Source organism: Gymnoscopelus microlampas (genome assembly GCF_963454915.1).
Source record: "Gymnoscopelus microlampas genome assembly, chromosome: 1".
Lineage (NCBI taxonomy): Eukaryota > Metazoa > Chordata > Actinopteri > Myctophiformes > Myctophidae > Gymnoscopelus > Gymnoscopelus microlampas.
The window spans coordinates 30,805,349-30,830,797 of NC_139962.1; the positions used below are offsets into that span (position 1 = coordinate 30,805,349).

At 42.1% G+C, this 25,449-nt stretch overlaps 2 protein-coding genes across 3 annotated transcripts in view; one reads left to right on the forward strand and one right to left on the reverse strand.

The window, feature by feature from the left end:
* cd276 (CD276 molecule) overlaps positions 1–4,470 on the forward strand; it is a 179,020-nt gene extending 174,550 nt beyond the window's left edge. The window contains exon 8 of the mRNA XM_084056365.1: positions 1,939–4,470. The gene's annotated coding sequence lies outside the window, so the exon portion shown is untranslated. The remainder of the gene's footprint in view (positions 1–1,938) is intronic.
* An 8,898-nt stretch (positions 4,471–13,368) lies between these two features.
* LOC311046049 (exportin-1-like) lies at positions 13,369–16,566 on the reverse strand (the record flags this gene model as incomplete). Of its 2 annotated transcripts, XM_084058152.1 has the most annotated exons (2): positions 13,369–14,550; positions 14,686–16,566. In XM_084058152.1, the coding sequence occupies 2 exons, from the start codon at positions 16,564–16,566 to the stop codon at positions 13,369–13,371; spliced, it is 3,063 nt and encodes a 1,020-aa protein (XP_083914278.1). The 2 variants fall into 2 exon arrangements, with proteins under 2 accessions (XP_083914278.1, XP_083914277.1); XM_084058151.1 differs by having other exon boundaries at positions 13,369–16,566.
* Between the last annotated feature and the right edge of the window lie 8,883 nt (positions 16,567–25,449).

Genomic DNA, 25,449 nt, shown 5'->3' on the forward strand with positions numbered 1-25,449 from the left:
GGGTTAACATTGATTGGTATATGGTATATGACCAGTCAGAGTGTGTCATGAATTATTTTTATTTGTTTTGTTCAGAAACAACAACAGTCTCCCTGTCTCTCCAGCTCTATTAAACAGAAAATACATTTGCAGGTGGGTTGCCAATTTCATCCAGTCAGAAGAGACTCAAGAGAGCACCCATTTATCAGCAGTTGTATAGTGTTCCAGTTCCAATGCTCTCTGCTCACTTCTTTGTGTGATTCCACTTACTTATCCTGTGTACTGTATGAGTACTTTCTCATGATTGGATGAAATTGGTATCCCGACCTGAAAATGCATTTTCTATTTACAAAAGAGCTTGAGAGATGGGGAGACCCCTGTTACCGAACAGACTCTCTATACAGCAATGATAACTATCACAATACAGAGTAATTTAACCACTTAAAACCCTCTAGACTTAGTTAACTGGACCTGAGTTTGCTCTGTATAGACCACAAATCTCCTCGCCAAAAATAGCCGATCTACAAGTTCACTCTGTGACCTGTTTGCGACGCATCGTGAGATTGTAGATCGGCTGTTTTTTAGCTAATGTCCCCCCCAGAAAATGGATGCTGGGGGGTTCAAGTGGTTAACGCTTATTCGGTCAGCAACACTCACGTCAAAGTACATTTGACCATTTATTGCAACACATGGAACACAGTTAAACTTGGCGTTAAAGGCTACACTCTTGGAGATGTTCCCTGAATTTGGTCCAAGCAGCAAGCGAGGCAAAATCAGGGAATGTTAATCAAAACCCCCACAGGGATACAATATCCAACAATAAGCAATACATTGTCATATTAGCTTGAATCAGCAGATATGATATCACACGTTTTTGAGCCTATATGCCAGACTCTAATCAAAAAGGTGGAGGCTGGGGTGGAGGAGGCAGCTAAGCAGCACGACAAGCAGAGACATAGTGAATGCAAAGCCATATTTAAAGGAACCTTTTTGTTAAGGCGTGAGCTCTGATTGGAGTATGAATGTGTGACGTAATGACCAGCAGAGCTGTGAATGGGGAATTGGAGGCTAGGCTGATGTTCACATCAGCTGACTGACAACAAAGAAATATCAATTAATGCACCTTTATCTCGTTAAAACCGGGAAATAATCTGTCATTTTAGGTTTTAGACATCAATGAATTGCTGTAATTTTCTATATGGCTTTTTTTTTGACATTTTAGATTTTAGAGTTGGCTATTGAAAAATAGCAGATCTACAAGCACACAGCGTGTCACACGAGCTTGTACATCTGCTATTTTTGAACATTTTTGAAAAATCTTGAGAGAACTAATTGATTTAAAGGCAGAAGAATCGGCCTCAGGTCTTAACTCTTTGCCTACCACCAACGAGATTTCTCGTCAGATTCTGCTAAGGCGCAGCCTGCCACTGACGGGTTTGACCAGATTTGTGTTTTCAGTGGTTTTCCACCAGATGGCGCTGTTCGCTCCCTTATGAATGATTCCTTGCCTGTCAGAAAAGGATAAAGCCTTCTTTATTTAAAAAAATAAAAAAGCTTGTTTACTTCCTGTTTATTCGTTGTGGAAAAATGTCTGTATCTCCGTTCCTGTTGTCTTTTGGCAAAAACAAGCCACATTCAATGGCCACAACTATGCAACGGATTACTGTGACCGGACCATTTTTTTCCCACCCGATTCCACGAGACCCCTGTGCGTGTAATGAGGCGAAAACATTCCATGATTTTTCTAAGGTTAGCAAAAACGCTCGAAAATCGCTGTAGCAGTAGCGTGGCAAACGCTAGGTTATTTCGTGGCAGTCAAAGAGTTAATATGGGTTAAAATGAACACAGAGGATTTTAGCCTCACCCCTTCCCCCCCCCCCCCCCATGAACAGTCTGACAGCTAGAGGCCTTATTGTGTGTTTTTTTTCTCCCTCTCTCTCTCTCTCTCTCTCTCTCCAGGAGTCAGAGCCAGACGGTTGGGTGTATATGAGATGAGTCTGGCGGTGGGTAATCCCACTCCACCTATCCATCAACCTGGAGACTATTTCCAGCCCGTCCCCTACAGAATGTCAAAGCCTCGCCGAGCAGAAGATGAGGCCATCATCATCATCCCCCCCTCACCCCCCCCCCCCCCCCCTCACCCCAACCCAGGTTCCCATCAAAACACATAAACACATCATATGCCATTATTTTATACAGCCCTCCTCCCTCTCTCTATATCTCTGTCTCTGTCGGGCGAAGGAGGAGGGCCGCCAGCGGTGAGCGGATGTACAGTCGACGGCGGGAGAGGGCTAAAGCGTTAGCATCCTTTTGCAATAAATCGGTTACTGTCGGGCGGAAACCTCGTATCTCCGCGTTTGTAATTTTCTTTTTTTTCTTTTCATAAATCAATGCCCTGCTTTGTTGTATAGCAGTGTCGGGTAAAAGTCGTGAAAATAGCAGACTCAAAATAGCAAGCTCGCTCTATGTTGCAATGTGACGCGTTGTGAGCTTATTAGATCTGCACATTTTTTGCTTTTTCTGAAATTTAGTTGATTCTGTCTGTGGTAGTGTTGATTTTGACAACTTTTTTTTATTTAGTTTTAGTCATAGTCTTTTGAATCAAATTCCATTTAGTTTTAGTCATATTTTTGTCATCTGAAATGTTTTAGTTTTTGTCTAAATCTACAGTTGATTTAGTCGACTAAAATGTATTTTGGTGGTGCCGTCATGGCGTCGTAATGGCTGCATGCTGAAATAGAGCTTGTAGATCGGCTATTTTCACTTGACTTGTCTTAGTTCTACTGGATCTCTTCTCCACCAGTCCCTCACTAACATTTTAGTCTAGTTTTTATTTGTTGACGAAATTGTCATTATATTTAGTCTTAGTTTTAGTCATCATAGCTTAGTTTTTATTTTGTTTTTGTCAGTGAAAAAAGATAGTCGACGAACATTTTTCGTCTTAGTATTCGACTAAATCAATACTGTCTGTGGGTTTTTATGAATATTGAACCAACAAAAAGTATTCACAAGAGCTTGTGAGTAAAAAATAATAATTACGCCGGATCCATTTTGGAACACAGGTTATTTTCTCTCCCTCCCCGTTTTCCTGAAACATAACGGTTTCGGACGTACAAGGTTTCCGCCTGACAGCGACGATATCGTCTCTGTGTATGTCCAAAACTGTTACTTTTCAGGATTCAAATTCAAAAGCATCAAAAATAGCAGATCTACAAGCCCAAAACGCGTCATTTCGCGCCGCGTTTCGGGCTTGTGGATCTGCTACGTTTGATGCTTTTGTGTGACGCTGCAGTACGATCAAGTAGGGCGTTAATTTAGGGGGGGAGAAAAAAAACACATAAAGTTGTAGGTTTCTGCCCGACCGTGACGATATGCAAAGGAGAAAGAGCGGTGGGCCATTTTGAAAGCTTACCGGATTTGACAAGGCTTCCTTCCCATCCCCTCCCAGGTGTCACTCTCCTGTATGGGTTGTGATGGGGCGTTTCTGCCCCGAGATCTCCCGTCTAATGGAAAGTGAGAAGCTTAAAGAGATGACCCCGTCTGGGCCTATCCTATACCGCCGTCTCCCTCTCCCTCTTACTTCCTGCTACTTGCTAATTAGCGTCTGTCGCGGGAGTAACTTGTACCTGTCACTGTGTGCCACTCTCCTGTATTCAATAACTTGGGGGAATTGAAATTGAACGCCCTGCTAAGCTCCAACAAACTGCAAATGGTCCATGTGGGGTGGAATGGGGTACACCCTGGTTTCTTTTTTTTCCCTCACTGACCTGACAGCCTTTATATGTTAAGGAATCGTTTTTAATGAACATGGAGCTTTCTCTCTTGGTTTATGTTGGGCTGGAATGTCGCAACAATTCTAGACTTGTTTTTGTGTGTGTGTGTGTGTGTGTGTGTGTGTGTGCGTGCGTGTGCGTGTTGGGGGGGGAGTGGTGGACAGTAACGAACTACATTTACATGGCTTTCACTCCACTACATTTCAAAGACAACATATTGTACTTCTAACTCCACTGCATTTCTAGGAAGGGGAAAACAAATGACATCATGAATTAACCACTGAAAGCCCTATTTCAAATATACCGTAGCCGTATTTGTTGAAAATAGTTTCAAAGCAATGCATTGATATTGAAAAAAAAATGTACTTTGTAATTTGTACTTTTGAATACTTGGAGTATGTTTTAAAAGCATGTGCATTTGAATGCTTAAACATTTTAAAAAGCAATAGTACTCTTAACGCGAGTACAATTTTGACTGAGCAACTTTCACTTAGTAGTTGAGTAATATTTGACCTGGAGTATCTACACTTTGACTCAAGTACTGGGGTTGAGTACTTGTCTTTGTCCACCACTGGTTGAGGGTGGGGGTGGGGTTCAGGAGGTTGTACAGGATGTTTTATTGTATTTTGCAGGTACTCGAGCAAGTCTTAGTGCCAACTGTCCATGTATGAATAATGCCAAAGTGATTTTTCTTAAGATAACTCAGTGCCTATTTACATTAAAGAGACATGGTGAAACCTGCATGGTCCTTGACAATTATTGGTCCTTTCAGGGGGGGGGGGGGGGGGGTGATGTTTAGGTAACCCTGGCGTCTGTATTTTTGGGAACATTTGTCAAATAGCTGATGTAGCACCAGCTTTTTATTAATATTTGTCTAAGTAAATAGGGTTTAAGTCAGTGGTCAGTGTTCAAACATTAAAGTAGCATGACAGAGAAAAAAATCAAGATATTCTCTATATATAAACACATATCACACCAGCGGGTCAAATACAAGGTGCAAACACATAGCTAGGTCCACATGGCGGCAGATATACAAAAAAGGAAAGAAATCCACATGTTAGGTCCACAGGGAAAGTAAAGTCCTCCTAGAGGAACAGATCCACGTGAAGGGAGGAAAAATAATCCCCGCCACGCTGCTCAGATTCACCCCTTCCGTGTTTTCCATTAATACTCAATGTATCTGCCGACTGGACTGTTCTACATAATGAGCGAAACATGAATTATGCTCAATGTAATACAAATGTTTCATTTACATGCAGATCAATCCCCCCGACGTGTCCAATTGTTCCCAGTCACACCGCTCCTATTTTAAGGCTCGTTCTAACTCTGTTTGCAGAATGCTCGCTCATCCCAAACATCTCGCCCTGTTCTGAATAATGAAAGTCTGCTGTGATTGTTTCTTGACTGACATTACCGTCTCTGTCGGCTTGGAAACCTTGTATGTCCAAAACTGTTACTTTTCAGGATTCAAATAAATAAAAAAATATAAAGTAGCAGATCTACAAGTAGTAGATCTGCTACTTTTGATGCTTTTGTGTGACGCTGTGGTATGATCAAGTATAGCGCGTTAATTTAGGAAAAAAACACAAAAGGAATATGCACATAAGAGGTTTCTGCCCGACAGGAACGATATGCGTAATAGCTATTTCCAGTGCACGACACGGTCACACAACTAACTCTACTATACTTGTGGGGGACATTTAGCCCTTACAAGTATAGTAAGCATACACACGTACACATGCACAGTGGTGTAAAAGGTACTCAAATGTGTTACTCAAGTAAAAGTATCAATGCTGCAATGTAGAAGTACTCTGTTACAAGTGAAAGTCCGGAATTCAAAATGCTTACTTGAGTAAAAGTACAAAAGTATTGGTATCAAAATGTATTTAAAGTCCCAAAACTAAAAGTGCTACAATGTTTGAAAATAGCAGATCTACAAGCTCACAACGGGTTGCGATGCGACGCGTTGTGAGCTTGTAGATCGGCTATTTTCAAATAGACTATGTATAAAATAGGGCTAAAGCGGTTAAAGTATGTTTTATAATGATGATTTATATCTGCAAAGTAACTAGTAACTAAAGTTTTCAAATAATTGTAGTGGCGTAACAGTACAATAATTGCCTCTGAGATGTAGTGGAGTAAATGTAAAAGTATTGACAATACTCCAGTAAGGTAAGAGTACCTCAAAAAAGTACATAGGCCTACTTGAGTAAATTAGTTGCTTTACGCCACATACACAAGCATGCACGTCACACGCACATGCACATCCTATGTTCTCATCCTAAGCTGGATGAGAAGGCTGATGGAACCCAGGCTGTGCCTCCAAATGCAAGGATCTCTGGGTACAGTAGCCCTTGACCTTGCGGCGTGTCCTCATGGCCCAGACACCCGCTTGAAATTAAATTACAGATTAGTGGCTTTGGGGGCGTTATTTGGTTGGCCCCGCTCTGTGTCACTCTCATCCACACATTCAGGGCCTGGGAAGAAATGTCATGGGATTTAAGGAGGAAAATGCCAGTCTCCAAGCCATTTTGTCCCTTTAATTCTAACTTTGACTTCAAGCCTGAGTTTGTGCATAGTTGTTGCGCGCGGGTGTGTCGCGCACCGAAAATAGCCGATCTGCAAGCTCACGACACGCTTCGAGCTTGTAGATCAGCTATTTCTGATGCCCGACTACGAATAAATCAGCCTTGATAATGTGTTGTAGCAAGACACCCCCAATGGAGATGCCTGTGAAGAGTCCCAAATCTATAGGTGAAGGAATAAGGGAAAGAGGGTGCAGGTGGGGATCAGTTTGGGAGTTAGTAACTAAGTAAATTTAAGGATTTTTTACTTTACTTGAGTATTTCCAATTTTCTGTACTTTTTCTTCTACTCCACTACATCTCAGAGGCAAATATTGTACTTTTACTCCACTGCAATTAATTTGAAAACTTAGTTACTAGTTGCTTTGTAGATTTAGATTATTATTAAAACTTACGTTAACCACTTCAACCCTAAATACATTTCGACCATTTGAAAATAGTCAATCTGCGTCACGATGCGACACATTGTGAGCTTGTAGAACCGCTATTTTCAAATAATTTTTATACATGTTATACATTTGAAAACTTGTGAAATGGGACATTCTGCATAATGAGTACTTTCTACTTTTGGTACTTTATGTACATGTTGAAACCAATACTTTTGCACTTTTACTCAAGTAAAGAATTCCAGACTCTTACTTATAACTATTTCTATGTTGCAGTAGTGATACTTAAGTAAAACATGTGTGTAGGCCTACTTTTTCCACCACTGGTAATGGATGCTTTGAAACAAAACCAAAAAAAGTTTTCTACAAAACAAAAGGTTTTGTACAAACAAGGGGCTTTCTCTTTAATTTGTTTTAATCACTTAAACCCTCTATACTTGGTCAAAATGGACCTGAGTTGCAACTATACTTGGTACGCCCCCCCCCCCTCCCCTCACCCCCAGCAGCCTCCCAAAAAGGGATGCTACTGTATGGGGTACAAGTGGTTAAGACGATCTGTCCCATTTGATCACTCTGCAAGTTAGACAGAGTACCGATTCTGCAGCGAACTGCACACTCAGACGCTGTCTCCCAGTGTGTCTTTGGACACACTGCTGCCAGTGCATGTTTGGGAATTGAAAAATCAATGTACAGTGAGACAAGAGCGCCAAACGCCGAGCCCCTCATCAATTTGGGGGGAGTCTGTCGTGGTCTGCACAATCACCTAATTCGAAATCGCTTTCACTTCCTCTCGGCACGTTTTGAGGATTTATTGCAATCAGAAAGCCTTGTAATTCCTCACAAATAGGCCCACTTTTCATTTTTCAACATTCTGTTTCCACAAAGGTCTAGAGGCATTTTCCGCGTGTCCCAGGCTTTGATCGGTGGTGGAAAAAGTACTAAATCATTTTATTAAGTACAAGTATAAATACTGTCTGCAATGTATAAAGAAAACATCACATGGATGCACCTGGGACGTGTAAGACAGGGCCACTCAGTCCGCCTCTCCGGAACTACTCTGCCGGGACTGGGGGCTCTGGCCCTGAGCGTTGCAATAGACTCCCCCCGATCCAAACATTACCTTCTGGAGGGACGGTTTCTTGATTTGCACAACTTTTCACGATTTTTCAAAAATAGCAGATCTTGTATATTTGCTATTTTTGTTATAGCCAAAGAAATCTAAAAATGACAGAGAGGTGTTCCAGGATTGAATGGGTTAAGGGGGCAGGGGGAAAGAGATCAAACAAAGAAAACAAACAAATGATCTACATATTTACTCTTAGTACCTGGGATAAGATATAAAGGTGTGTGAGCATAGCAGCATATGTACATGGGATTAAGGTGCACAATGTCAGCACAAGTCGACCGCATAATCCACTTAAAGGGGAATTTTGCCTCACGGTTTTCTTACCTTTTCTATGATGTTATGATATCCCAGGATGAATGGTACAGTAGAGAAATTTCATAACTCCATCCCGGGTCCGCCACAGCTAAAAACGCGCACCTATGGGCCTTGCGCTAGATTGCATATTTTGATAGCTTTTTTCTTCTTTTTTTTTAGATCAGATGTTCATAGTGACAGAACACTATGCAACGTGATTGTCTTGAACGCGCCCCACCGGAAGTCTCGCTAGACGAGATTGAAATCTCGTCTATAGGCACACGTTTTAGCTGTGGCGGACCCGGGATGGAGTTATGAAATGTTTCTACTGTAGGCCTACCATTCATCCTAGGTATCGTGACATCATAGAAAAGGTAAGAGAAGCCCTGTGGGGCAAAATTCCCCTTTAAGGTAGACTGACACTGGTTCCTCAAGAAACCCTGAGAGTCCCTGTACCCCACTTTGAAGAGGACCACTGAAATGAAGCAATATAACTGAAAAGGATTTGAAACCAAAAGACAAAAACAGATCCATTTTGAATGTTTGCATATGGTTTGGGTTCTAAAGTCACTGGTAATCATTATAAAAACCACTACATGCAGCTCATATACCTGCTGAAGCAGCAAAGTGGTGACTAACTTGCATTAGTACACACAGCAGGGAAGGATCAACAGTTTATCCCCTGCATTCCCAAGGTAAGACCATTTTCTTTCTACTAAGTAAGTAAGTAGCAAGTAGGTCGGAGAGGCTTATTGTCGGCATCAGCCGAGAATTAAAAGTACCTTGAATTTTCTTTCTAAATACCAAGAAAGTGGAGTCAGTGGTGGAAGATATACGTATGTAAGTAACTAAGTACATGTACTTAAGTACTGTACTTAAATGCAATTTTGAGGTATTTGTATTTTTGCTTGAGTATTTCCAAATTTCCAATAGTTTCAGTTTCAGTTCAGTTCAGTTACTTCTACTACTTTCTACTTTTCTACTTTTACTTCTACTCCACTACATCTCAGAGGTATTTACACCACTGTCTGGAACAGGTCTGCTTTATATCCCTATAGAATCAGAACGAAATGTGAAGAAGGAACATTCAGTTTTTATGCACCACATAATTATCTGGAACAACAAACTCCCAGAAAATTGTACTCTTTTGTTTTCCTATTGTCTTTTGCTGACGTGTTACTTTTCCTTAATGTTTTATGTAAAGCACATTGAATTGCCTTGTTGAAATTTGCTATACACATAGACCTGCCTTGCCTCTCCTTCACGTGATTATATTCACAGCCAGGTAATGTAGGTAGGACACACACACGAATGATGGAAATGAGTGGGTTTTAATTAATCATGGAGTGCTGACAGGTAATTAGTCAACACTCACAAATCTGTCAAGCAACGCCACTTGCTCCCTTGTTAAAACATAAAAAGTTAGACTCTGTAACAGGAAACAACCGTGGGATCAGATTCGTTGGCACACATAACATGTACAAGGAAATAGCGCAGGTTTGGCCAAGAGGTAGACAGGCTGTCTAATTGGCTGGCTGCTGGCAGTGGGTGAAAGAAGTACTCAGATTGTTTTTACTTAATATTTAACAATATGAAAAAATATGACTCTGTATTAAAACATGTGACATGACTATAAGTACAAAAGTATTGGCATCAAAATATACTTAGAATTAATTCTCTGTAAAGTAATAGTAACTAAAGCTGTGAAACTATTGAAAGTAAAGTAAATTGAGTAAAGTAAGTAAGTATGTTTGTTATGTGAGTAAAGGTACATTACTTTCCACCACTGGTTGCTGCTGGCAAGATTGTTTGCAGACAGGAGGGGTGTATTCCTACTGCGACTGTGCTGGCAAGAATCCCCTCTATCCCACACGCCAAAACTTCTGAAGTGCCCTTGAGCAACACACTTTACCCCAAAACTTCTCCAGGGCTCTCTCTCACTTTGCAGATAAACCTTATATAACAATCTGTCTGTCTGTCTGTCTGTCTGTCTGTCAGTCAGACAGACAGTCAGTCTAGTCCCAAGACATTGTTGAAAAAATTCTTAGCGATAGTAAGCCCACACATGGAGCGATTATTTTTCATAATCAATGAAATCAATTAGTTCAATTAGCTGTTGCACCCTTATACCCACATAGAATGAAGCTGCAAACGTTACCTCCATCCCAGAATGAAGGACAAGAGTTTATTTAGAGGTTGGAGTCAAATTCCTCAAGAGTTTGTAATCATGATGCGCGAGAGAGAGAGAGAACTCGTTGAAAGCTCCTGTGAATCCTTAACTCTCTCATCCTCCTTCTTGAATGGCAAGCAGGCTCCCTGGTTGGCACTAAGGATTTAGGAGAGAAGTTTTACTGAAGAATAAAGACAAGTGAAACTCTGAGAAGTAAAGCCCACAACCAATATGCTGCCTCTGCAATATCAATTATATTCATAGCATTCTCACTAGTGGTGGAAAGTAACTAAGTACATTTACTCAAGTACTGAACTTAGGTACTCAATTGTGTGGTCCTTTTACTTTACTTGAGTGCATCCATTTTTCAATACTTGATACTTCTACTCCACTACATCTCAGAGGGGTACTTTTTACTCCACCACAACAATTATTTTAAAAAAACTCAAGTTACTAGCTACTCTACAGATTTAGATACATTGACCAATTAAGTTCTATATCTTATACTTAGATCTATTCTTTTCAAAAAAAAGTTTGACAATTTTTAAAAACAATTTAGTACTTTTACTTTTATACTGCAAGTATATTTTGATGCCAATACTTTTTACTCAGGTGAACCTTGAATGTAGGACTTTTATTTCTAACAGAGTAATTCTATTGTGGTATTGCTACTTTTACTTAAGTAAAAAGATCTGACTACTTATTCTACCACTGACAAGTACATAGAGTCAAATTATTTTGTTCTGGGTTCCCCCTCCATGCTCATAATGAGTAATAACAATGATTACTGATTGGCTGGTGCAAGGAAGGACATATAACTTAATGTATAAAGAACTGTTGACTTTCAAAGTGTGTTGTACAATCATGAAGTCAAATCCAGTGGTGTAAAGTACATTAACTTAAAGGTAGGGTAAGTGATTTGCTTTGGTTAAAATAAGTGTTAAATAGCTCTATATTCTGATAGTACTCATTGCTATAGAGTGTTTGTTCAGTAAAAGGAGTCTCCTTGTCTCTCCAGCTCTTTATTAAACAGAAAATGCATTTTCGTTTCAGTTTCATTTCCAATTTTATCCAACCAGGACAGAGAACTCAATCAGGATACAGATTAAACAAGTGAAATTGGAAGTGATGACACTAAGAAATGAGCAGACAAAATTGGAACTGGAACACTATACAAATTAAGCTTAAAAATTGGTACTTTCTCCTGATTGGCTGAGATTTTGACACCTACCAAAAAATGTATTTTCTGTTTATTAAAGAGCTGGAGAGACGGGGAGACATCTGTTACTGACAAAAACACTCTATAGCAATGATTACTATCAGAATATAGTGCTTTAACCTTTTAACAAAATACTTTTTGTTTTAACCAAAAAATATCACTTACCCTATCTTTAAGTACTGTACTTACTGTAAGTGCAATTTTGAGGTGCTTGTACTTAACTGGAGTATTCCTATTTTCAGTACTTTTACTTCTACTCCACTACATCTCAAAGGCAAATATTGTACTTTTTACTCCACTACAATTATTTGAAAATTTAGTTACTACAGTAGTTACTTTGTAGATTTTGATTATAATAACAAAACATACATTAACCACTTCAACTCTATATAGGTACATTTCGGCCATTTGAAAATAGCCGATAATGTGACGCATTGTGAGCTTGTAGATCGGCTATTTTCAAAAGATTGCTATACATTTTATACATTTGAAAACGTGTGAAATGGGACATTCTGCATAATGAGTACTTTCTACTTTTGGTACTTTAAGTACATTTTGATACCAATACTTTTGTACTTTTACTCAGGTAATTTTTCAATTCCGGACTTTTACTTGTAAGAGTATTTCTACATTGCAGTATTGATACTTTTACTTAAGTATAAAATGTGAGAACTTTTTCCTCCACTGGTCAAATCAGGAAAAACAATAATCTATCTATAAGTCACCAAATCTCTGCGTATAAGTGTGTCCGGGGCATAACACGGAGGGCGACTGACCAAAGGTTCTCAGATTTGGGGTGTGTCTCATATGAGCCCCTTGATGGAATGGCAGTTTGGAAGGACCGACGGTTTCCGAGAGCTGAAAAAACATGTACTGTATGCTGAGCGACCCGAGCTCGAGTCTGAGGTGGAGGCACAGATCCTAGGCTTCCCTGATAGGTCAATCAGACCCTCAGCTTGACTGATAGTGACAAGTTAGGCCTAGTAATACTCGCACTCGCACTTCATGTGACCATCTATGTCATCTATTGCCAGCAATGGCAATAGATGTGCATGCACTCAGACATCTCCAAATTTGGGCACAGTTTCAGCCTGATCCAAGCCTCATTGACGTCCGTTAGAATAGAAAATATTAAATGTGTGGGGTAAAAAAAAAGTGGAGGTACTAAGTTGGCTTACTGGTAGAGTGCACAACAATTGGTTTGCGGGTTAGCTCCAGACAAACAGACACACACATACAGTATAGAGACCCTCATATAGCTAGCCTCCTACAGAGCCACACCGTAAAAATAAACTAGAATGGGGCGCTCAGTGGATCGCATATCTCCACCAGCGACTCTGCCGTGTGGAACTCCTTATTTGGAATATGACGTCAGTATTTGGAAGAAGCTTGCGTCACATTTGTTTCACAGGCTACTTCACATCTGGGACCTCAGTAGCACCACCCCCTTTGTTTCAAGCCACTTGGCAGGTGATTGGATGATCTCGCCCCTAGCAGCGGGCCGGGGGAGATATTAGGCCATCATCAGGTCATCAGGCAGACATGCCCATACAAAAAAAACGAGAATTGCGTGCCCTCAAGACATTTTAGAAGAGGTTTGCTAGATTAACCAGCAAAAACTAATCTCCCCTGGCAAAGATAACAAAACCAAAGAAATCCACAATGTCTAAGTTTTCCTAACCTCATTAGGAAGGACAATAGACCGAACAGGAACAGCAGCCTGGATCGTTTCTTGCTCGCTCTCCTCTCCGATTGGGTTGTGTTTACTGTAGTTAGGATTATTTTGTGTGTTTGGAGGACTGTACAATTTGGTTGAGCGTGCCACTCAGTCACACATCTACTCCGGGATCTCGTGGGGGTTGAGGATGCCGGGGACGGACATCTTGATCTTGTGTTTCTCCTCCTGGGCTCTACGAAGAGACACCTCTTGCTCCTCCAGGAATAGGTCTGTGGTGTCCTCGCCGGCAAACTCCTTGATCTGTACCAGGAAGTCCCTGAGGTGCTCCTTGAAGGCAGGAATGTCCTTATTTAAGCTGAACAGCCCCGTCACAAAGACCTTCACCTGCGCGTCCTGTAGATGAGGGAAGGCTGTCTTGAGCAGGTTGGCTACATATTCCTGGATGAAACCCTGGTTGTTGGTTGGATTGGCTGGATTCAGGCCTGTGGTGATTTTACCCTCCTCCTCCAGGTTGAACATATAGGCTAGGATGGATGCATGCATGGTCAGACCAGCAGTGTGTGACGTGTCGGTGACAACAGAGAAGATGTGTTGCAGGATGTCACAGAAGTACGTCTGGTAGAAGCTTTGTGCTGCTGCCTCCTCCTGGGCCAGGTTTTGCAGCAGTCTGTACAGAATCTGCAGGCCGGTGTCGGCCACGTTCCTCATAGTGTGTTTAAAAGCCCAGATGATGGAGTCCAGGACCAGTTTGAACTGGGCAGGGGGGATGGCCAGGAACGCAGGGAAGCAGTGCGAGTTGACTACTTGAAGCAGGTAGAAGAAATTAGTTCTGTGCTCTGGGTATTCCTCAAAGTTGTTGTTGATCATGTTGAGCGTGCACTCAAACACGGCATCAAAGATCTGCGGGATCTCACCAGTGATGTGTCCTCCCAGCTTGTCGATGATGGTAGCTATGGTGATTAGGACTTCAGGTTCGCGGGCTGCGGGGACATTCCGTTGGTAGTCGATGAGGACAGCGTCCAACAACGGAGGGACAAACTTCTCCCCAACCATCTGTGGGTCGTTTGATCGGCTAACCCAGCCTGAGATCAGCGTCAACGTCTCTCGTTTTACCGTCCTCATACCCCTGATCAGGGGCTGCTTCATCACCATCTCACCATTGGTCTGGATAGTAGTGGAGATGTTCTCGCTGAGGCACTTGTAGACGTTCAGCATGTCCAAGTAAATCCTGCCCAGCTGGATGACAAAGGGGTGTCCTAGAGCCTTACAGGCCCTCACATTGACCTTCAGCATGCTTCCCAGTTGTTTCACCGTCTCTGGGTCTTTCAGGATGCCCACGTTTGTGGTGGCTTGCTGGATGATGCTGTCCCATGCCTGATTTGGCAGCAGCATGTATTTCTCTATTAGTTTCTTCTGTATGGCCTGGTCTGTCTGGGCACCGATCATATAACCTACCGCCTCATAGAAGGTGTGAACCTGTTGGGGTTGAAGGTCACTGATAATGGAGGTGATGTTATTGAGGATCTCATCAACAAAGGGCATGACCTCTCCCACCTGAACTTGGACAAAATGACGCCGGCACTTCTGGGAGATCTTGATGAAGGTATCACATGCCATATCCTGAACGCCATCATGGGTCTCATGCATGAACTCAAAGAGCTTGTTGACTACTGTTTTGAGGAACTTCCAGTGGCCTCTGAGGAAGCGTGGGTACTGACCGACAATATACATGATGTTTGATGCAATTATAGCCTTGTTATCTTTCCCCCTCTTCTGCTCACACAGACCCAGCAGATCCTTGATGACAGTGACCAGGAAACCCTTCTCATCCTCCTCGTGCATGGCCCCACTGATGGAGCCAATGGCCCAGCAGAGTGTGTTCAGGTTCTTCCAGGACCATTCTGTGCCGTTCACCTGCTTGTGAAGTTTGTCGGTCATGACGTTCTCTGTGGCTGCGCAGTCCATATGGGTTAAGTACACCAGGGTTTCCCTCATGTCCTTGTAGAGGTTGATGGAGTCTGTGTCCTTCATGAACTCTCGGACCACCTCCCCCTGGTCATTCTCCACCACCAACACCTCTTCAGGCTTGGCCATCCGGCTCACCATCAACAGGCGCACCTCTGGCAGGACAGGCAGATAGAGCTGTCTGCGGGGGGTCACGTCAAAGTGCTGGTTTCCGGAAAGCAGAGGAGTGGTGAAATTGGGTAAAGGGGTCTCTCTGTAGAGCTCAGCTGCCAAGTGGTTCCAATATTCCAGACAAATTTTAAAGATCTCTGTCTCCTCTACGACTGACACCAGCAGCATGAGGCGGTGAGCCTCCATCAGAGTCTCACGGAGGTTGAGTCTCTTCTCAATGATCTGACCGTGCTCCTTGAGAAAGCTGCAGAGGAATAGACTGAGGTTCTGAATTAAGTCCTGTTTGTCGTCTTTCCCGCTGGCGTAGGCCCGACGGATATTTGTGTTCAGTGGCAGTATCTCTTTCAGCTTACCCATGGTCAGTGTGAAGAGGGTGACAAACTCCTCTTCGTACTGATTGATGCTCACGGTCACACTGGTAATTTCTGTCAGGCACTTCAGTGTCGTGTTGCAGAACATCGGCACGTTCAAGAACTTGTACACCAGTGTGCTGATGAGTTTTGTTTCAAAGATGTACCCCAGTGGAATCCAGTTAAGAAACCGTAGCAGGGTCTCCAGAGTAGCGTGGACAAGAGGTGCATTCTGGGAATTCTCCATAACATGCTGGCAGAGCTCGAATATCTGGGAGAATTCATTGCACATGCTGTTTTTGAGGTGCTTAGCCTTGACCTGGGTCATCTGACCACTTGAGAAGTCAAAGACCTCCTCACTGAGCAGTTTGAGGATGAGCATGTTGTTCAGACAGAGGCTCTCGCTGGTACGACTCGCCCCGACGATATCACCGATAAACGTGGGCCAGTTCTTGGGCCACTCCTGCTTCAGGATGTGGACAAGGATCATGTTCAGCTTCCCGATGTACACCTTCTCCTTCTCCACGTTAGAAGCATCTTTTGATGTCTTGATAATCAGGCTGACAACATAGTTCTTAATGCCTTCACATTCATCCCGTGGCAGTATCTTCCATCTTGTTTTAATGACGGTTTCCAGAATCTGAAGAGCGTAGTATTTGGTGTTCATGTTCTGGGAGAACTCCAGTATGGTGTGCACTCTCGTCCAGGCATCTGGGTGCTCTTTCAGGTGTGTCAGCACCTCTTGTGCCATTCTTTGCTGTGGTACTACCCCGTGATATACGCAGTTCACCACATTGTCCAGGAGGTTGATATCCAGTGTCTGGTTGAAGTCTAGCAGCTGTTGTGCTGCATGGTCCGCTAATATTGTCATAATTGCTGGCAGGTAGACCTTCCGATAATATCGAATGGGGGGAAATAAAGATAGCGGGCCCTGCACCTCCTCTGCTCTCTCGCAATTAACTCATAGCCTGTTGAAAGTGCTTATATACCTCTGTATCGCATTACGTCACTTTGTCCTATAGTGACCACCTACTCAAGGGGAGTATGCGCTGGTCGAGGAGTTTCATTGAAATGCATGGGTCAGGATTTCTAGTGTCCACTCAGGTATTGTAACTCTATGGTTGCACAGGTTATTGGGCAGTACTGTAGTTTGAGCCCAGTCTGTGATGACAGACAGATAACTTGTAGTGCCCATTTGGTGAATCTATTTCTATGTTTACTGCACTTCAAACTGTTACAATCATGAGTCTCCAGTATACTGTCAGAATAGGATAATAGCATTTGTATTGTATCTGCACCTCATAAAATATGTATAAGAATATCTGTGTGCTCCAGTATTTTCTAATTTACCACATTATAAGCAGCCAGCAGTAGCAGTAGCAGAACGATCAATAGACACAAGATATGAGATAGAATGAGAAAGACAAGATAATGTGTAGAATATTATGAAAAACTCAATATACAGACGTGATAGATGCACACAGCGAGAAATGTCAGGTATGTTTTTTCTCCGTTTGTAACTGTAATTTCCCTTTAATTCACACAAAACGCATGACCAAGCCACATCTGTCATGAGATCGACATCGAGGCGAGCATATTATGAGTTCCATCAGGCTCTGGTTGGATAGAGAAACTGACATCAAAGCATTGTGGCGGAAACCTTGTATGTCCAAAGCTGTTACTTGTGCAGGTAATGGAAAAAAAAGAACCTGTTTTCCAAAATGCATTCAATGTAGTTATTATTTACTCACAAGCTTTTGTTAATACTTTTAATTGGTTTAATATTCATAAAAAACACAGACACACTCAACCACTTTCAATTTAGCTTTTAAGATTGTTTTTAAATAGTAAAAATAGCTGATCTACAAGCTCACAACATGGAGGTATGAGGTTTGTGCCCGACAGCAACGGCACGTTCAAAAATGATGATTACCCAGGGAGATATCCAGCACAGTTAATGCCAAAGTACCATCAATATTAAATGTCAAACCTCTCTTTTAACCATGCATAAATGATTTCCAGTGTCTCACAAACCCACATGCATATATTTATATTTGACACAATTGCATTACTTACGTTTATGTAATAAGCCTGCTGTGACATCCTCCCCCAGCCCCACCAACCACCCCTGTGCCTTTGTGCATGCTTGTGGATTGTAATGAAATAAAAGCATAGTCCTGCTTCTACATACAATTTTAATCATAGTTTGGTTCTTGTATCTGTGTCACAATAGCATCCTGTTTGGGGCAGATGATTATACTGTATTAATCCCATTTGTTGTCCTCCATTTGGTTCCTTGTCAATGTTGCAAACCAATATCACTGAAAGAGTAGGCGTCACACCCAGTGGTGGAATAAGTATACTTGCGTATTTTTACACAAGTAAAAGCAGTACCAGCAATACCACAACATAAAAAAATACTCTGTTACAAGTATAAGTCCTGTATTCAACATTGTACATGAGTAAAAGTGCATGGCATCAAAAGAAAGTACAAAAGTAAAAGTAAAAAAGGGGAGGCGTACTGTAAGTTGAGAAGGGAAGGGGTGGTAGCCATTCAAATTCGCTGAAAATGGAAAGGTAACTTGCAGAGGTTGTGGATATGCAGGGCTATACGTTTTCCTCATTAAAAGCATTTATTGTGAAAATTCAATTGCCATTTTGGTCACATCTCTCATATTCACTGGATTTAAACAAACCCGTCCCAGACATATTCTAATTATTGTATAGCTCAGGGAAATCAGGAGCTGCCAAAATAAGTTTATCCTGCATTTTCTTCCTGCTTGACTTTTCGTTGCTTGCTGGACCGGTGGGAATTTTGCCATGGAAAGAGTTCAAGGCGTGACGCAGACCTCCGCAATGCGCAGACCTCCACACAACTGCACCAATTCCACTGCTGCGTTCAAACGTCTGATCCCATCAGCTGCACTGGGGTGGGAACAAACTAAAAAGTGGTTCTCAAACTTTTTTTTTAATTTCAACGACCCTCATAACTTACAGAGTTACAGACAGACCTGTAAGGGTCCATTTGGAACCCCCTTAACTCATTAACCGCCAGAGCAAAACTTTGTCTATTAGCCGACCTTGCCAGGAATTCCGAGCGTTTCCACTAACCTTTGAAAAATCATAGAATATTATTCTTCACAACGATCCATCCATCGATCGCTTTAAAAGACGTATCCGAGTCTCGTAGATTTGGGTGGGTGGGGGGTGGGGGGGGAGCGTGCCGTTGTGATAATCCGTTCCATAGTTATTGGCAGTTGAATGAAGGTTGTTTTCCCCAAAAAGCAACAGAAAGCAGAGAAAAGGGCATTTTTCCAAATCCATTAGAATGGGAGTGAACGTGTTTTTTTCTTTTTGCGATCACGTGATTTCCTGCTTCACTGGGAGTCAAATGGTAGCTCAAAGGTTAGCGAAGAGTGCCATCTAGCGTGAAAAACTGAAACATGCGTCAAAAGACGTCAATGGCGGTGTGGGCGTTGGATTCCCCTGATCAAACGGCTCAATCGGACTTCGCAACGCTCGACGCAGCGACTTGCTTGGCGATGCCTCCCGTGGCGATGCCTCCCGTGGCTCAAGTCCGCTTGAGACGGTGTGCCGCCCTCTGTCGTTTTAAAAAAAATGTTGGCGGACCCGTCACCCTTTTACGTCTTGGGTTTGAGACCTGCACTTCCACATTCCTGGAGTGTGCCCAGGAAGGCACCGTTTGACTGAAAGGGTACCCCCTTCAAGTCACCGTTTGACGTTTGTCTCAAGAAGTCATAATATACGTTTTGGGGAGTGAGACAGGTTTGGCAGATGCGGGGGTCTGCTCCGAACGGATCCATTACAGCTGCTGCTGAACCCTTTTCACCACGTGGTTGGTGTGTGTGTGGCTCAATTGAGATCCTTGTCGATGTGTACGCCATCTTAAAGTCTCGGACCCTTCCCACAGAAACGCCATCAATGTAGATAGGTGCATGTTCTCTCCTCGGCCTCCTGCAATTCACAATCAACTCCTTGGTTTTGTTGACATCGAGAGCAAGATTGTTCTCCTGACACCAGGGTGCCAGTGAAGCGACCTCGTCCCTGTAGGCGGTCTCATCCTTGTCGGGCAATCCGGCCCATCACTGTTGTGTCGTTCGCATACTCGATGATGATGTTGGAGCTGTGTGCAGTCCAGGGTTGATTTTGACAACAAAGTTTGATTTAGTTTTAGTCATAGTCTTTTGAATAAAATTCCATTTAGTTTTAGTCATATTTTAGTCATTTGAAATGTTCTAGTTTTTGTCTAGTTTTAGTCGACTAAATATCATAAGATTATTGTCGACTAAATCTACTGTTGATTTAGTCGACTAAAATAAATTTTGGCAGGTCTTGATGGCATCGTAATGGCTGATTTTACACTTGGTTGCATGCTGAAAATAGCCGATCTACAAGCTCACAACGCGTTACCTTTGGCATGTTACCTGCACATGTGGCCTTCTAGCGCCTTCCTGAATCTTATTGTCTCCGCCAGGCCGAAAGGCATGGCGAGAGAGTATGTTTTACCCCCTGTCCGTCCGTCCGTCCGTCCGTCCGTGTGTGTGTGTGTGTCATTCTGTCTTGTCTGTGTACAGCTAATCTCTGGCACCGTTGGCTTGATTGCAGCGAAACTGTGCACACACAGTCCCTGGATGCCAAAGCCGAACCTCTGCTCCACATTTTTCACATGGGCCTTTTATAGCGCCACCAGGAGGCCGATTTGTGCAAAACACTTTTTTGAACAGTACTCCTACAAATTTGGGCCAAAAATCCCCCAAATCGGTACACAGTATCTCTATAGTCATTAAAAGAAACGGCTCATTTCAGATTTTTCATATTCCATCCTGATTGGCAAAAATTGTCTTTCAAAGTTTGCAGGAGTACTCTGTTTCGAACAAAATGCCTCAAATCATGAACACAGCATGCAATTTCCGTGAAATTTTGCACACACATTACCATTAGGCCGAGGAAGAAATGCCATTTGAAAATGTTCAAATCAGCCTCATGGTGGCGCTGTAACAGGCCGATTCGTATTTTTACCTATAACTGCACCGATCAGTGTAAAACTTTGTATGCACACTCTCTAGAGGCCAAGGACAAACCTTTGCCCTGCATTTTTCACATTTGCCTTTTATAGCGCCACCAGGAGGCAGACTTATGTAAAACACATTTTTTTATATTAGGCCTTCATATTTGATCCAAATTTCACGCAAATCGGTACACATGATCTCTATAGTCAGGTGATCAAGGCGGATCTGTTTGATTTCTCATATGCCATCCTGATTGGCTAACATTGACATGTAATGCTTGCAGGAGTGGCCCGTTTTGAACAAAATGCCGCAAATCATGAATGCAGCGTCCGATTACGGTTAAACTTTGAACGCACATTCACACTATGTTGAGGAACAAATGCCACCCTTTTAACATAGGCCGGTTATAGCGCCACCAGCAGGTCAAATTTAGCAAAACACCTTTTTAGAACAAAATGCCTCAAATCATGCATGCAGTGTCCGATTGCCGTGCAAGGCCTAGGAATAAATGGCATCCTTTTCACATTCGGCTATTATAGCGCCACCAGGAGGCCATAATAACCTACCTGACCTGGCGGAGACTTGTGCTCCGAGGAGCACTTTTTCTAGTTTTCAGAATGCTTCAGGATATTTTGTCATAATAAGATAGCAAATCTACAAGCTCAAAACGTGTTGAGTCGCAAAGCTTGTAGTTTGTACGTTTTGTAAGTTTGGGACCTCAATGGAAACCAGACTGCAAGGACTTTTTTGGACGGACCTTTTAGATAAAGTGTTTCTAACTGTACTTATGCTGCTTTTTGACATTTCTGCCTAATAAAATATTCAATGGGTCGCAGGGAGACACCACATTTATCTTTTGGGTGTTGTGCTGAAATGTTAGGGAAACACTGTGATAGACGAAGGTAAGAACAGTAACAGCAACCATATGAATGACAGCATCTGTTTTTTAAATTGACCATGAGTACTTATAATTGCATGCCGGGCTGTCTGATGTGTGTTGTTCTGTGAGGTAGGAAGTGTCCTTACCAGCCGTTCCACAAATGCGTTCACTTTGTTCCTCCTGTGCTCTGCCACATATTAAGGGAGAAAAAAAGCAAACACAGTAAAAACCCCTTGCTGTTTCTTAAGGTATCCAATGAGTATACAGACATCTATGTGGGATCAGTATGGGGCCAATCAGATTCCAAGAGTGGGCTAATGGCTTCTTAACCCCTTTTGCTTCTGGTTATAATCAGGTCAGTGGTTCTCAAAGAGTGGTCTAGGGACCCCCAGGGCTCATTGAGGGGGTCCCCAGTGAAATGATTGATAGTTAGGAACCAACTGTGAGAGTGTATTAAATCCATTTGTACACACTGAGGATTTTACCATGTAGATTAGGTGTCCCAGTCCCAGTCAATCAAATGAGGGCCTGTGGCCTAATAAATATTAAACTGGGGCCATTGAAATGAAAAGGTTTGAGAATCACTGCAAGGTGAGCTGGTGAGGCTAAGTAAGGTGGGAAACTATACTTTGTGCCACTCTTTTTCTTTCCAGTTTCTTGTAAACTACAACCACAATGTGGTTTGAGTGTCCGCCCTGAGATCTGGAGGTCAGGGTTTGATTACCTGGCCAGGATCATACCACAGACTTTAAAAATGGAACCCATGGCCTCCCTGCTGGGCACTCAGCATCAAGGGTTGGATTGAAGGAATGTCCCTGCGACATAGTGCCATGTCTAGGGGATGTACTGTACTTGCACATCATTCCCAGGGGATGTACTTGTACATTGAGTACTACATATTACCTTTAATCACAATGAAGTGATATTACACAGTGAAATGGACCCGTGTACACTGTACAGTATAGATTCTCTTACTTTTAAAATAATTTAGTTCCAGAGCTGTTGAAGTGAATTACTGGACCAAAAAAAATGCAGGGAAAACTCAACAGCGTTCTGTATGGGCAGAGAGCTTATTTTAGAAAGTGAAACGTGTGTGCTTTGTGTTGGGGGCGGGGGGAAGGGGGCTCATTTTCAAGTAGTGCTGGTGCTAGTCCGTCCCTAATCAAAGTGTTCCGCTCTACAGAGCCTCACACAGGCTGGTCCTGAGCGTGCAGACGCTGTCCTGTTCAGTCCATCCATCACATTCTACTGTAATTACTTTTGTTTACAGTGGAGCAAACGGCAGCTGTCTGATTAGGACTTATTGAGGAGATAACTCATAGGTAATTCAAGCCTCTTCCTTCTATACTGGATGCAGATGAATCATTCACTGTATGAAGTGTATACTGTGGATGAGTCTCACAGAGAGAGAGAGAGAGAGAGAGAGAGAGAGAGAGAGAGAGAGAGAGCACAGTGAAGTACTCAAGTACTTCTCTTACGTTCAATTTTGAGACGCTTTCATTTCCATTTCTTGATACTTTATACTTCTACTCCACTACACCTCAGAGGCAAATATTGTACTTTTTACTCCAAACATTATTTGTCAGCTTTAGTTACTACTTTGGAGACTTTGATAATTATTTTTGTTAAAAAGGTTAAAGTACTATATTCTGATAGTAATCATTACAGACTGTTTGTTCGGTCACGGGGGTCTCTCCAGCTCTTTAGTAAACAGAATATACGTATTTTCAGGTAGGTGACAACATTTAAACCAATCAGGAGAGAGCACTGAAAAAATATATTTTCTGTTTAATAAAGAGATGGAGAGACACTGGAGACTCCTTTTACTGAACAAACACTCAATAGCAATGAGTATTATGAGAATATAGAGCTATTTAACACTTATTTTAACCAAAGTAAATCACCTACCCTACCTTAAACCACGTAAGCCTTATTTCATATGCAATTTTAAAAAACAGCTGATCTACAGCTGATCTGATGAACGATGCGACACGTGGTGAGCTTGCAGATCTAATGTTTTCGAAATAGGTCGACACATTTGAGTACTTTTACTTTGGTTCTGAAAGTATGGGGGGGGGAGAGAGAGAGAGAGAGAGAGAGAGAGAGAGAGAGAGAGAGAGAGAGAGAGAGAGAGAGAGAGAGAGACTCATAGAGGATGACACTGACAGATTACCGCAGGGCTGTCAAACCCTCTGAACCATTTGCCTGGAGAGAAGCACAGTGTTGTTCTTCTCCTATGGCGTCCACGCCTCCCTCTTTTCCCGCAGCACAAAGGAACTTTTTAAACAGTGTAATTAGATGAGCTTATTTTCATCAATTATGCTCTCATGAGGTGCATGAATATCTGTTGGTTTTATTAGCGGCCCATTATGAAGAGTGTGTGCGTGCGTGTGTGTGTGTACTGTATGTGTGTGTTCAAAATCAGTATGTAGATGTGGCTAGTTAACATTACATTCCTCCTTAAAGAGGTGGTGCCATGGTTTTGCACTTCTGTCTTCTTGTGTCTATGAGGTTGATAGAACTTCATTAAGCCCCCCGGTGGTGTTTTATGGTGTTTTATGTCTTCTCTGACTATAGAGGATATGCGTGTGACATGATCATCAAACCCGGAAGTTATGCAGGAATGACTACTGAGTGTCAAAAAAATACTTTCTGGCCTTGACAGCCCATGCATCAAAACAGAAAAGTCATATCTGATTGCAATAAACAACATTAAACAATGTTAAACTCATTTTGCATGTTTCTTTGCCACTCGATGTGCTATTCACTTTAAGCATGCGCATATCCTCTATTTTGAGTTTCTTCCTGGAGGCTGAAACCTTGAGGGTCAAACGTGCCAATAGAAAAACAGCGCTTTAATGACGCAGTAGAAATATATCACTGAAAATCACGGCACCCCGTCTTTAAAATAGCTTCTTTCTAGTAAAACGATACGTTAATCATCATTGTGGCATGTCTTAGATATCATTTATGTCTTCAATATAAATATACATAATTGGTATATATTTTTACTACACAATACAAAAGTCAGTATAGGTGCAGGTTTTAAATATGAATAATAATAACATAACACAATAATCCACTCATTTCAGTGAGTGATACTGACACCAGGATACTGACACCAGGATACTGACACCAGGACCATACTGACACCAGGATACTGACACCGGGACCATACTGACACCAGGATACTGACACCGGGACCATACTGACACCAGGATACTGACACCAGGACCATGATACCAAGATACTGACCAGGATTCAGACGTCAAATTGCTTGATTAGATAATTTCTTTCATTCAGCGATGCACAACTCATTAATGCTTTTGTCTCCAATCGTCTAGATTACTGTTAGTCATTATTTGCCAGACTGCCCCAGAAATCAATCATCCGACTCCAACTGGTACAAAATACCACAGCTAGTGTTCTTACAATAACTCGGAAATATGAGCACATTTCCCCTGTTCTCGACTCATCGCACTGGTTACCCGTGGTGTTCAGAATTGATTTCAAAATGTTATTGCTTGTTTTTAAATCAATTGCCCCTTCTTGCATTATTGACCTTCTCACCTCTTGCAGCCCTGCTTGTTCTCTCTGATCTACAGAGCAAGCTGTGGATCGGTAGGTGAGAGGCAGTGGTGGAAGAAATACTCATATGTTTTAAGTAGAAATAATAGCAATACCATAACATGAAAATACTCAGTTACAATTAGAAGGCCTGTATTCAACAACAGTATTGCCATCAAAATATAAAAAGTCAACGTCAAGTTTCTTTTTTAAATTGCCGAATAAAATACAGCTTCAGTGGTCCATGTATGTTAAGAATTTAAATTTACAAAGTAAC